Source organism: Pyricularia oryzae, chromosome 1 (assembly GCF_000002495.2).
Source record: "Pyricularia oryzae 70-15 chromosome 1, whole genome shotgun sequence".
In the NCBI taxonomy this organism is placed as follows: Eukaryota; Fungi; Ascomycota; class Sordariomycetes; order Magnaporthales; family Pyriculariaceae; genus Pyricularia; species Pyricularia oryzae.
In genome coordinates, this window is record NC_017844.1 from 3,944,200 (window position 1) to 3,956,520 (window position 12,321).

Below are 12,321 nucleotides of genomic sequence, written 5' to 3' on the forward strand. Positions count from 1 at the left end.
CTTTTTCCTTTCATTCCGTTGGTCAGACAGTCATGCAGTAGAATTCTGCGGCAGAACTATTTTATTACTCAGTCAGTTTCAAAGTACATCAATTGTGAGTGAGCCCTTTATTCTGTTTCTACAACCTATCTATGACCACCCCTCACCCTGCTAAACCCTCCCCTACCCCTCCGTCCGCCCCCAGCGCCGCCCCGAGAGCTACCTCCGCCCGACTGCCCTCCAGGCGGCCTGGCAGGCAAAGACGACGGTGGCGGCCCAGGTGGAAGGGGCGGGTTCCGACCACTTCGTCCGCCGCCGCCGCCGCCGCCGCCATCGTTCCTCCTCTGGTTCCTCGACTCACGCTGTCTGCCGCCACCCGTCCCGTTTGCAGCTGAAGCGCCGGCCGAGCCGTTGATCCTGATCTGCTGGCGACCGGGCGGTGGACCGCGGCTCCGGACGGGCGGCTGGATGAACTCGCCCTCCTCCTCGTCGTCGCTCTCAAAGTAGATGTGGTTCCTCTGCGGCACGATGCTCCTGCCGCCAAAGTCGGGCCGTTCGGGGTCGGGAGGTGGCGGGGGCACCCAGGACACGGGCAGGACGTCGGTGTCTGGGTCGACGTAGAGATCCCGGTTCGCGACGGTCCAGGTGTCGTCCTTGGAGTGAGTCGAAATGTTGCTGTAGAGCCCGCAGTCGCCGCCAAAGTGGTTGTCCGCGCCGCACGAGTAGCAAAAGGCCGGGATGGACTGGACCTTGACGATGTTCTCCGGGTCCGGGTAGTAGGTGCACCACAGGGACTCGCAGTCGTCCTCGAGGTGATCGGTCGCGCAGCAGACGGCGCACTCCAGCTCTGCCTCGCCGGCGGCTGAGGCGAGCTTCTCGGGGCAAGACTTTTTAATGTGACCTAGGTGTTGGCACTTGGTGCACCGCACTCTCTTCGGGCACTGAGCCGAGGTGTGGTCTTGATTTTGGCAGTGTCTGCAGGTGGGCGGCGGGCAGTCGTTTGCGCGATGCCCATTTTTGGCGCAGATGACGCAGAAGTCCGTCTTGGAAGCACGGGGGAAGTAGAGGCGAAGCTGCTCCAGCTCTTCCTCCCGGGATAGCTGGATTTTGCCGCTCCCGCCAGATCCTGGTAGTTGTTGCAGCTGCTTGTCTAGAAGACTGGACGGTTTGTTTTCTGACTTGTCGTCGGGTTCCGATTCGGACATTATCTCTCCCTCGGACAGCTCGGAAGATTCCTCGCCATTACCAACGAAGCCAGAGACGATCTTGTCCACCTGTGAGGATTCTGTGTTCCTGGCGGCCTTCTTGCTTTCCTTACGAACCTGCTCAGGTATGGAAGTGGCTTCCAGGCGGATCAGGTAACCGCGACGCAGCAGTCTGGCATCTGCCTTTGCCACATTGGAGACATTATCCGAGCAGAACTCCTCGCACCAGGCAAGGAACTGCTTCTTTCGACCGACTTTGCCGTCCAACTTGAGCTCCGGAAGCTTCCAATCAATGCTTTTGCGGCGCATTGTGGATCTGTCCGGCGCCTCACTCCCAGATCTGGATCTGGACTTGGACTTGGACCTAGACCTAGATTTGCCGGTGGTCACAGCATCACCATTGCTAGCGGCAGACTCGACGCCCGCCTTGTCATTTGAAGCATCGGCCTTACTCTCAGCGACGTTCGGGTTCTTTGTTTCTGTTGAGTCCGCGCCTATACGGTTCAAGACGCCGCGTGTTTTCAGGGTTGGTAATGCGGCCCCAAACGAGGTCCTAACAACTTTGTGAGAGGCGCTGTTCCAATCGCGAGGGCCTGCAGCGGTAGCTGCTTTATCGTCTTTTTGCGTAGCTTCTTCGACATTGCCCTCTTCATCATCTCCATCATTAGCATCCTGGTCCTCGTCCTCGTCATCGTCATTATCATCATCACCACCAATGTCCATATTGGATGTTTCGGTTGGCTCAAGTTCAGGTGAGCCGGGCGATGCAGGTATGGCATCCTCATTCTGAACCTCGGACTCGCCAATTCCTGGGTCGCTCATCCTTAATTTCTTTTGGACCGGCGATGCGTGACTTGAAGATGCGGGTGCATTTTGCTGATCCAGCGCAGGTTCATCTTCAGAAGCCTCATCAAGGGAGCGCTTCTGTCCAGCCGATGCAGGCGCAACCTCGAGCTGTGACTGGTTGTGAACTGGAGACTCTGGTTGCATGCTTGTGGGCATGGCCGAGTCTTGAGCGTGTTCGGCCATCACCGCAGGCAACGTAACGCAACGCAGCCAAGGTTGCGCCGAAAAAATTCCCGATATCACCAAAGGGGAATTGCGGTTATGGACAAGACGCGCTTTGGCATGCGATTTGGAGCTAAAGACTTTGCGTGCACGCGCCAAGCCAAGCCAAAGTAAAAAATAGAAACAAGAGCGTATAACGTATTCCAAAAAAAAAAAAAAAAAAAAAAAAAAAAGAGCCCGAGATGACGATGCACTTTTTTTTTGCTGTTGCTACCCTGAACAAACAAAACAGCTGACACAAACCGGAGCACACTGCCCTGTTTGCCCACTTGAGCAAGCAAATGGGGAGACTACCTGGTCAGACTCGTGTTATACGAAGTAGCTCTCGCGAAAATGGCAAGGTACCACTGGTGGTTTTTGTATTAATATGCCAGGGTTTTTGAGAACCACCGTCAAGGGAAGTTGGACAGTGGATTTTTTCTTTGCTTTTTTTCTTTTTTGTCTCTGCCGGCATTGCGCGACGTGTCGAATTGCGTGGGAATTCGCTGCATCGACAATCCAATTTCAATATCGCCCCATCATCATACGGAATTTGATTGGATCGACTGCTCGGATTGTGGGGAAATTCATCATCTAGAGCACCGAAGCCAAGGAGGGGTATCCACTGGTTCGGTCGCAGGCCCCAACAATAGCCTGTGGGAAAGGAGCTGGAAGGGGACGACCCTTTGAATGAGCTGTAGTGGATTTGAATCGACCAGAGACACAGTTAGTTGGCCCGAACCAAACAAACTACAACAACGAGAGCAACTGACGCTCAACACTCTATTCACGACAAGCACGCACCAAAGTGTCTTGCAATCATTTGATCAGTGCAATCAACAACTACTACAGTAGAATTAATAGGTAAGTTAAAGCTACACAAACCCAAAAAGTACCATACATATCGACCTGCCTGCCTTGGTATTAGGCGGTGGACCATTTAGGTGCTTGCTGCTCCTTCACGTCCCATCTTTCCAATGCCTCATTGAACCCCGAAAGAGGTCACATTGGCTGAGCCTCTAGCTGCTTGCTGCAAAACGTCATCTGTATCTGGCCAAAGGACGAAAAAAAAAATCAACAAAAGCACAAGTAAACTAACTTTCAAACTTCAACCACGGCACAGTCTCTACCGCTCGCCCGCGATCCCCCGCGCCACGTTCTTTCCAGTCCAACGCTTCCCATCTCGACTTTGTTTGTTTGCGTCCTCTCGCAATCTTTGCTCAACCACCTTTTGCGCACCACACTAAGCGCTAGCCGTCGAGGTTCTTAATATTCAACGTCGATTTGACATCGCCAAACACATACGCTGCTTTTTTGTTTTTCTTTTTTGTCTCCAGCCTCGCCTGGATTTTGACTTTTCTGGCTTGACCGGCTGCAGCGCAAAAGGTCGTATTCTGCCTTTGTCACAAGCTTCTCAGCTGCGACAATAAGGGGCAAAACATACACAGGCATAAACACGCACCTTGAGACGGGACAAGGAACAGAAAGGCAAACAAGAAAAAAAAAACCCCCCAAGATCTCGACACGTTCGAGATCGCTCACCTGCTCCCTCCGCTGTGTTAGACGGCTTCCCGCCGCCACACCGTCAAGCTGTCTTCCCCGATCCTTATCCCTCGGATCGTCTCGTACGACGCGGGCACCAACGTTCCCCGCCGAGGTGGTGCTTACAGTACGAATCCGATGGTTCCCGACAACAAGACTGGCCGCCGGAGGAGGTCTAGCAGCATCCTCCAAGTCTACCATGAGCCGCAAGAGCCCATCGATCAGCTCAACGACCAGTCTACGCTGCCCAACCTGAATGCGGAATGGGTTAATGCCAAGGGTGAGCTTTTTTCTTTTGTTCTCTTTTTTGCATGAGAAATTTGCCCGGTTCACCTTGCCGAAGCTCTTTACCTTTGCGACGAGGTCCATGAAGCGTCGCATGGGCTGAACCTTGGTTGGAGTTGTGGGCTTGGCTGGCTGGAGCTTGGTATGGCGTGATAATTCTAAACCGAAGCTAACATGTTTTTTTCTGCTCCCTCTAGGCGCTTGGGGCATCCACATCGTGCTCATCATTGCCCTCAAGATCCTCTACGATGTGATTCCCGGTGTGTCACAAGAGACTTCATGGACGCTGGTCAACATCTCGTACATGCTAGGCTCATACATCATGTTTCATTACGTCAGGGGCGTCCCTTTTGAATTTAACGCCGGTGCATACGACAACCTGAACATGTGGGAGCAGATAGACGATGGCGCACAGTACACTCCTGCCAAAAAGTTCCTGCTGAGTGTGCCCATTGTGCTTTTCCTGCTGAGCACACATTACACCCATTACGACTTGACATATTTCACCATCAACTTCCTGGCCGTGTTGGGTGTTGTCATTCCGAAGCTGCCTTTTGTAAGCATTATTCAGTTTTCCTATCTGTATTGTTGTCTCGTCGTGGTGGATGCCTCTGTGGTTTTGTTCGCGCCACGGCGGTTTTCTACGCATGGACTGACTTAAAATCTCGTATACAGAGCCACCGCATGAGGGTTGGTTTGTTTTCTGGGCCGCCGGAGGATCAATGATGGAGGACCACAACTGGATCGCCGATCACCATACTTTGTTTTGTGTCGGGACGGGCATTTTGTTGGGGATGGAGGGATTTGGTGCTGCTAACTATGATTTCGAACTGCAACCGCCTACTCACTCACACCCAAGTGAGCCCGCAGAACGTCGAGGTTCTCACGGCAAATGGCTGCGGTCGGACCCCGTCTGGTCGACAGGTAGAGTGGAATCGCCAGATTTAGTCGAGTTTATCAAGCACTTTGCGGGTTTGGCTTTGAGCTTGAGCAGTTGTCCTGCTCTGCTCTACGTCATTCAACGCACTCAATCCATCCTGATTTTCCTCATAAAATAGCCACAGAGCGCTCTAAGTGAAGAATTCTCACTATCTACACCGACGGCTGCCGCCACAAGCGTACAATTGGGGGCTTTCGTTGCATCTTGAAGGCAGATGGCTGGAAGCTTGAGGGCTATTGTTGAGCCAGGCTTCGATTATAGCAATATGCACATCTTCAGGGGGTTTATCAAACATGTTGACAACTCAACCTAGGGAAGTGCTAGAGAAGCGTCGTCGACTTTGTCTACTTTGAGGCTGCATAAACTAGCGTTATATCCTGCTGTTAGGGTGAAAAATGGGTCATGGTGGCATTGGAATAAGGTGAGGGTATGTGTGGACAGCAGCTTCTCGATGACCAGTCAGTCGGCATGGACGTCTATAAGAGAAGGCCCAGATCTCCCTGGATCCTAGGGAATGGCCTTGGCTGATCCTCTACCATAAGGCAATCTTCATTGCATCCCAACAGTCTTGAGTCGCTTCGAGCCCTGCCCATTCTTTACCCCCTTTTTTTCTCAATCATCTTTCACACAATGAAGACCACAGCCTTCCTCGCCCTGGCCGCCGTCGGCCTCGTGGCGGCCTCTCCCCAGCACAAGGTTGTCAAGCCCGTCATCACGGCCAGGCAGAACAACGCGCAGGCCACTCCGGTGACGGCCACTGCCATCGCGACCATCTCCACCACGGCCACGGCTGCCAACCAGATCATCGTCGCCTCCACCACGGTCTTTGCCACGGCCACGCCCGAGACCACCACCGTCACCGTCACGTCGACCGAGACCGTGTCGGAGACCCCGATCCCCACCGTCACCGTCACCGCCCACTGGGGTCACCACCACCACGGCGGTCACCATCACCACGACGACTATGATGATGATGACTACGATGACGATGACTATGGAAAGCAGAAGTGAGCCGAGTACTTTTTTCTCATGGCGAAGCATTCGATATACAGAGTGTGGTAAACTTTAGGGGGTTGTATAAGCTAGATGCTGACTTTCAGGCTTGCCTTTGTAGCTAAAAGTGTTGCCGATCAAGTGGCAGCAGGCCGATCTAGCACCTCCCTCTACACTCTTCTCCTTGCGTTGGGCATGAGAGTAGTGTGGGATGGGGAGGATTGACTAGTACCAGGACCCTGTTCGGAGTCAAATCCGACATTTTTTTCTATTTTTTTCCATTGATATCCAAAAGTTTTCATCAACAAATACTTGTTTCGGACTCGGAACCGGACCCAAAGGAACAGGGGATTAAAAGAAAAAGAAAAAGAGTCTCAACGTCCACCCATCTGCATGCATCAGCCAGAGACGCCCAACATTCATTTCAACAGGTGTCTACAACTACTTTACTATCCTCAGGAGGTTTTTCTTACACCAACCAGAAAGTCTCCCCCCCAAACAAATCGACTGTCTGCACGATGGAAGAAAAGCTTTTGGGTCAACACAAACCCTACTCTCCTTGACGACATCAAAGCCCTCCTCCGGGTCTGATCAACCCTCTCATGGCGTTCCGCTCTTTTGTACCATATATTTTTATGGTTTACGCTCTTTTACTCTTGTTCAATCTAGCCACTCGTTTCCCTTTTTTTCCCTTACATAATACCTTTCTGTAAGAGAGCTTTGATGCATTCATGGTTTAGCTGGGAGCCTTGGCTTTCTTTTTTTTTCCTTGTTTAATAGTTTTATTTTCCTCTTCTCTCGGGAATCTGAAGCGATACTCTCTTGGGACCGGGGCGCTAGTCAATCAAACAAAAGCATATATGGGGACCGGGTCTAATAATCTTTTTAGAGTTTGATAGTAATATGAACTCTTATACTCAAGAATTCTGGGTGCCTTGTGGTGTGAATAATAGGGGCAAATTGATATTTAGCAGGCTTCTGGTCGTCTTGAACCCTCAAGCCTTTGTCCATGGCGCCTGTCTCTCTGGAGTTCTGGAAGGAGCTCTAGGACGTCTGCTTCATTTTGCTAAAGACTCGAAGCTACTCCGTTTTGCCGCTGTCTGAATAGAGTTGGGCATGGTTTGCTTGGCTGGCTTTGAACAATGGGTTAGGCTGGAGCCATGGCTGACTGGGCCCTTTTTTTACTGCGTAATTAGTGAAGCCACTGGGGGCCCACAATGGCAATTGAGGGTCTGTCCCCTTTGTCTCATGCTCTTCTTCTTGTTAATCTGACTTTGGCCGGGACCCTTCCAGAGCACAATGTGCAATGCTACTCTTGTTCCACTAGGCCACGAGTAGGCTCGAGAAACCACGCGGGCATGGGTTGTGCTCCTCTGATTGTTCTGTGCATGTGAGACAAACACCACTTGCGTCTTTTTTTTTTTAAAAAAAAAAAAAAAAAAAAAAAACCAGTCGCCCTCGCCGACGAGGTAACATACACAAAACCTTGTTTCTTGTTTCCCAAATAAACAAAGACGTTGTTTGTTTCATTGTTTTTCTTGGTTGGAACTTTTTTTCCTCTGCTCCCTTGGAAACAGAAAGGGGAAACTAATACCAGGTGCAACAAAGGAAAGATAAAAGTTAAAGGATGCCTCGTGCCGTGCAAGTTTATGACCAGAGACAGGGGCAAATCTAAATAAAGCCTCAATACACACGCTTGCGATAGCTGATATGTGATTTATACTCAGCCCTTTTCTCAACCCTACGTATATTTTCCCCCTGTTCAAACATAGCTTATTGTTTTCTGGGGCAAAATCCATCAGAGACAAAGAAAGATGAACATCAACCACGCGGCCAAGGCCACCCCGGGCAATCTCTTAGCAGGCACAACAAAATCCTGGATTTCCGGGTTTCTGGGTAGGCTTTTACGGGGCTCTTGGAATGGATTGGTGTGGTGTTGCCTTGGGGCTTTTTTATGTTTCTACTTTGCGCGCAGTCACCGAAATTAACCTCCTTAGACTCTTTGTTTTTTTTTTTTTTTTGTTCTTTTTTTCAGAGATGTGATTTCGCCAATGCCGTTGTTGAGTGACCACCAAAGAACAAAAAGACAGTCAAAAGCTCAAGACTGTACATCTCGATATAAAGGCAAAGAAGCACCCTGCTGCCTCGGATGGCGGGAATCTGGGAGAATGTTCACCTCCATCCTCAGTTTCACGGCCGGCCTGTGAGCAGTACGCATACTCTTAATAGACGATTAGACACATCTCTCACTTTGACTCCTCCAGAGACGAGCAGACTCACCCTCACCCGACTTGTCTCCCTGGGCGCCATACAAACCCTCATTTTCCTTCCTTGCTCCGAGAGCCAGAGCTCTTTGCTTGACCCGATAGCGCAGCCAGTCTGCTTGTCGGTATTGCCAACTCGTTCATCCGAGGCCATAATACCCGAGTTGCACATCCCCACCCCCAAGGGACACGCGACGCACAAGAAATACACGTCGAGGGATAACCAGAAATGTGCGGCCTCGAGAATGTGCAGCACCGGTGCTGCGGGGCGTACTCCCAAGAGGTACGGTACGAGTGCCAAAGGGCGGCGTCGTACGGTGGCTGGATCCAGTAAGTTTTGCTTAATTTTATTATATTTCTTTTGTTGTTTTTTTCCCCGGGACCCCGAAGGCAACGTCACTCTTATGGAAGTACAAGCCCGAGGGGGGAAAGGGTCTAGAACGAGCCCCCTACTCCTCCAAAACCCGATAGAGAATATGGCTAACCGTTGAGTAACCATGATAACAGCTGCGCATACCGCGACGCCCAAGGCGCACGAGCCGTCGACACGCCCTGCACATCCTGCAGCCAAAGAGGCAGGCCCAGCGAGAGGAAGGACTCGTTCCACCCGTTTCGGAGCCTTGGAGGCCGAACGCCGACGCCGTGATGTAGACCGAGGATTGACCCGTCGAGCTGGACTCGGTGGTCCGCCTCCCCCGAATACTCTGGCCTCTGCAAGGGAGTACAGTGGTACCAGCTTTTGAGCCTCGAGGAAAGAAGGGGATAGAACCAGGAAATACTTGCCAGATCTTGCACCGCATCGGAAGCAGAAAAAGAAAGAATAAAGACGCAACAAAAGCCCGCTTGAATGAGCCGGCCCCCAACGATCGCCTCTTTTTTTGATTACTTCTGTCGCCGTCAATTCTTCGCATCGGGAAAAGAGCTAACGAAAAAAAAGCGGCTGCGACTGGCTGAAAGCGGATGCTGGCATGCGCTGTGCTCATGGGAAAAAGCCGGGCCCCCAGTGCATATCGTCTGATATCCGCTGCAGGCGGCCGTCTTGTTTTCCCCCATGGTGATCTTTTTCACCTCGGCTTCATCTCACACAGCACCCTCCTTCGGCAAGCGCGGAAAAGGTACCGGAAAGGGGAAGCCGTCAGGCCGGCCTGACCGAGGTGTCCTGTCGAAGCAATCGGCATTGGAGAGTATGGGAACACAACAGAGGCCGCATGGCATAAATGGTACATGATTTTTTCTTTCTTGTCAGACACATAGATGATTTGTCCGCGAGGACGCCATAGAGACCTTACCCAATTAATGCTTTTTTTTTCTTGTTTGTCCCCTCTTGTGACAGCCCATCATCTCTTCAAGTTGGAGGGGTCGGTTGGTCGCTGTGCCTGTTTAGTTGAACATGCTGTGGCACGTTGACACACAGCAGTAAGCGATCCGCAAGTTGATTAATTACAATGGCATTCAATAAGATCGCAATGGTGCCTTGCGGAAGGCCCGAAAGGCAAGAGGCGGAGGAAGGATCTATTGATTTGCAGCTTCAAGCCACTAGAGAAAGATTGGCGCACCATTTGTGCGGGGTGGTGATGATAATTCGCACCTTGGTAAAGCAAAGTAGGTGCTCTCCCATTCTTGCTGCAAACAAAGACGAGTACATAAATCTGCTGTCATTGAAATGTAAATGGACATGAGATTCCAAAACCCAGTGCTCGCTTTAGTAATACGAAGCCAATTAACGGGGGAAGCTACTATATATTCTCCGACTCGCCACCAAAGGAAATAAAATGGTGGCCAGTCCATAACGTTCCCGTCGCTATATCAGACCTATAGCATAATCATAATAAACGACCCGAAAAGCCAGTGCCCGTGGGCTACAATAGGTTGGTAAACCGTTTGTTGCGATTCCTTGTCCATTGCCAAAAAAATCCAACGTCCAACAATCAACTGCCGCTGTAGCATTTTGCACGTTTTTTTTTTTTTTTTTTTTTTTTTTTTTTTTTTTTTGCTTCATAAGAAAAAAAAAGACACTCAGCTCACTGCTACATGTTACCGTAGCAAACCCGTTCCAAGGTGGCAATCATTTCCGGGCCAAACCGCCAAGTGGCAAGTGCCGCGAGAGACGCGAAGACGAATGAAAGGTAATGTGTAGGTAAGGCAGTGCTGGTTGGTAGTCTAGGCAGTATAATACCCAGCAAAACCCCTGCCCTCATGAACATGAAGCAAGGGTTCATTTCATCCCATGTTCCAACCCTGCATTACTTCTTCGTTTTTTCTTTTACTTTCTCTTCTATCAAATGCGACCTTGCGACCTAGTACACATCAATTGAGTATTAGTGATTTGATTGCACGTGGCGTTGCCTCGTTATCTCGTGGTTCCTTTGATTAGGTTTTGCTGATAGATTCAGGACTATATGTGGCATACTATCACATAAAATAACGTTAGATGACCTTTATAGTATATAAATGTACAGTATACACTGTACCGTAGTACCGTTTGGGGGGCACACCACTAGCATATGGTAGCATAGGGTCGAATAAACGAAATTGCATCTCTGAGGCGACTATATTTGACACAACCTAACATGTCCCTTTCTGCCCCACCGAGTCGCCGGAGCCTGCTTTTTGCTGTTCGGGTTCGGCCTGTATTACCGGTACGGTACAACATGCCCTTTTCTCACCTTACGGTAGGTACTTTCCATACCGTACCAAACTCTCCGGATAGACGGTGCGGGGAACGGATTTGGCAGCTTCCAGGGCCTTGGTCAGTCTGTCGGGAATGCTCAAGGTGAAACAGCCCATCATCTCGGAAAGCAAGCATAAAAGCAGGATACTAGGAAAGTAGGAGTAGAAAAAAAAAGCCTGGTTGACAGTGAGTAAACGAATCTCTTTTTTTTTTGTCGCAACCCGCTGTGTTTTAATTGGAAAAAAAGGCATGACTGGTTGAACTTGACTAAAAAAAAATTACCCAAAAAGAATTACCTCAAACAATAATAACAAAAACGAGAGGGAAATAATTCGGTTCGGAAGGAAAGCTGGAACTGGAGACGATCCATCGCCAAAGGTTGCCAAGGTACATAGTAGTCCATAATACCACACACATCCCTGACGTTATATTAAACCACGCCATGGTTCTCTTGGATTTGGTTCATGGCCATCTCTCTTGCCGACTCCAAACGAAATGTTCTACCAGGCCACGTTGCCGGGACAAAGAGGGAGGGGAGAGACTGTGGTGCGGCGCAAGTACGGTATTTTGTCACATTGGCAACTATCCGTCCCGCGTCGGCACTCGCCATCACATTCATTTTTTTGTGCCCAAATCAATTCCCGAACTTCTTTCTTGTGTTTGTAACTCGACCATAGTCTCATCCGACTTGGTTACTAGGGCTCAATCAGCTCTAGTTTCTTTAACAGAATTAAAAAGGTAACTGAGGCTAGTCGGCCTTACGAGCCACTTAATACGACCCTGCCCCAGCACCGGCTAAGAAGCAAGAGAAGAGTCAAGAGAGTCAGTTCGAGTAAGACAGATTATGCCTACTACCCATAGCGCAGTAGTAGGAACTACGGTAGTACGAAAGTAAGGCAAGGCACCTTGAGACACATTTGAAGGAGGGGCTAGTCCCATCGATCCGCCAGCTACCCTTGTTGTGCGATTGGGGGGGTTTCTCTCAAGTCAAGAGAGAAAAAAAGACCGAACCTTGGTGACATACTTAATTTAGGCCGAACACCAGACTTTTTGTGCTTGCAGGAGAAAAGATGCTAGCACTAGAACCGGCGAGCCTCATTTCCTTTCAGAACTAGCCTAGTTCTAGTTGATGGAAAACGAGCCCCAAGTTTTCGGGGGGTGCCAAAGCGGTCGGGTAGCACATATATTCGTCGTACCTTTCCCGTCGGTCTAGTTGGGACATCAAAAAAGGCCTTTGGTACCTTGCACAGAGGAAAGAAAGGACAAAAAAATCTACTAACATATTGTACAGTCCATGCACTCGACCTAATTCGGCAGTATTGCTTGTCTTTGAAGACACGCAATTGTCACACACTGTCGACATTCCATTCTTCCGTGTCTCATCTTTTTCTCCTT

At 50.1% G+C, this 12,321-nt stretch overlaps 5 protein-coding genes across 5 annotated transcripts; 4 read left to right on the plus strand and 1 right to left on the minus strand.

Moving 5' to 3' along the window:
* Positions 1-22: 22 nt before the first annotated feature.
* MGG_09256 (uncharacterized protein) lies at positions 23-2,213 on the minus strand (the record flags this gene model as incomplete). Its single annotated transcript, XM_003709838.1, has 1 exon — positions 23-2,213. The coding sequence occupies one exon, from the start codon at positions 2,211-2,213 to the stop codon at positions 126-128; it is 2,088 nt and encodes a 695-aa protein (XP_003709886.1). The 3' UTR covers positions 23-125.
* A 280-nt stretch (positions 2,214-2,493) lies between these two features.
* Positions 2,494-5,170, plus strand: MGG_16259 (uncharacterized protein). The gene is made up of 4 exons (XM_003709839.1): positions 2,494-3,095; positions 3,355-4,053; positions 4,256-4,614; positions 4,734-5,170. Exons 2-4 carry the CDS (start codon positions 3,912-3,914, stop codon positions 4,782-4,784), a joined length of 552 nt encoding a protein of 183 aa, XP_003709887.1. The 5' UTR covers positions 2,494-3,095; positions 3,355-3,911; the 3' UTR covers positions 4,785-5,170.
* MGG_16260 (uncharacterized protein) lies at positions 5,105-6,914 on the plus strand. The gene is made up of 2 exons (XM_003709840.1): positions 5,105-6,005; positions 6,113-6,914. Exons 1-2 carry the CDS (start codon positions 5,629-5,631, stop codon positions 6,114-6,116), a joined length of 381 nt encoding a protein of 126 aa, XP_003709888.1. The 5' UTR covers positions 5,105-5,628; the 3' UTR covers positions 6,117-6,914.
* A 1,570-nt stretch (positions 6,915-8,484) lies between these two features.
* MGG_11749 (uncharacterized protein) lies at positions 8,485-8,901 on the plus strand (the record flags this gene model as incomplete). Its single annotated transcript, XM_003709841.1, has 2 exons — positions 8,485-8,585; positions 8,763-8,901. 2 exons carry the CDS (start codon positions 8,485-8,487, stop codon positions 8,899-8,901), a joined length of 240 nt encoding a protein of 79 aa, XP_003709889.1.
* Positions 8,902-9,721: 820 nt separating this feature from the next.
* MGG_16261 (uncharacterized protein) lies at positions 9,722-10,378 on the plus strand (the record flags this gene model as incomplete). Its single annotated transcript, XM_003709842.1, has 2 exons — positions 9,722-9,857; positions 10,299-10,378. 2 exons carry the CDS (start codon positions 9,722-9,724, stop codon positions 10,376-10,378), a joined length of 216 nt encoding a protein of 71 aa, XP_003709890.1.
* Between the last annotated feature and the right edge of the window lie 1,943 nt (positions 10,379-12,321).

Excerpts from the sequence above, each read along its gene's own strand:
- MGG_16259 (XM_003709839.1), top strand. The coding sequence starts at position 3,912 with ATGGTTCCCGACAACAAGACTGGCCGCCGGAGGAGGTCTAGCAGCATC. Across the intron at positions 4,054-4,255 it reads GGAATGGGTTAATGCCAAGG|GCGCTTGGGGCATCCACATC; the intron begins GTGAGCTTTTTT and ends TGCTCCCTCTAG. Across the intron at positions 4,615-4,733 it reads TCATTCCGAAGCTGCCTTTT|AGCCACCGCATGAGGGTTGG; the intron begins GTAAGCATTATT and ends TCTCGTATACAG.
- MGG_16260 (XM_003709840.1), top strand. The coding sequence starts at position 5,629 with ATGAAGACCACAGCCTTCCTCGCCCTGGCCGCCGTCGGCCTCGTGGCG.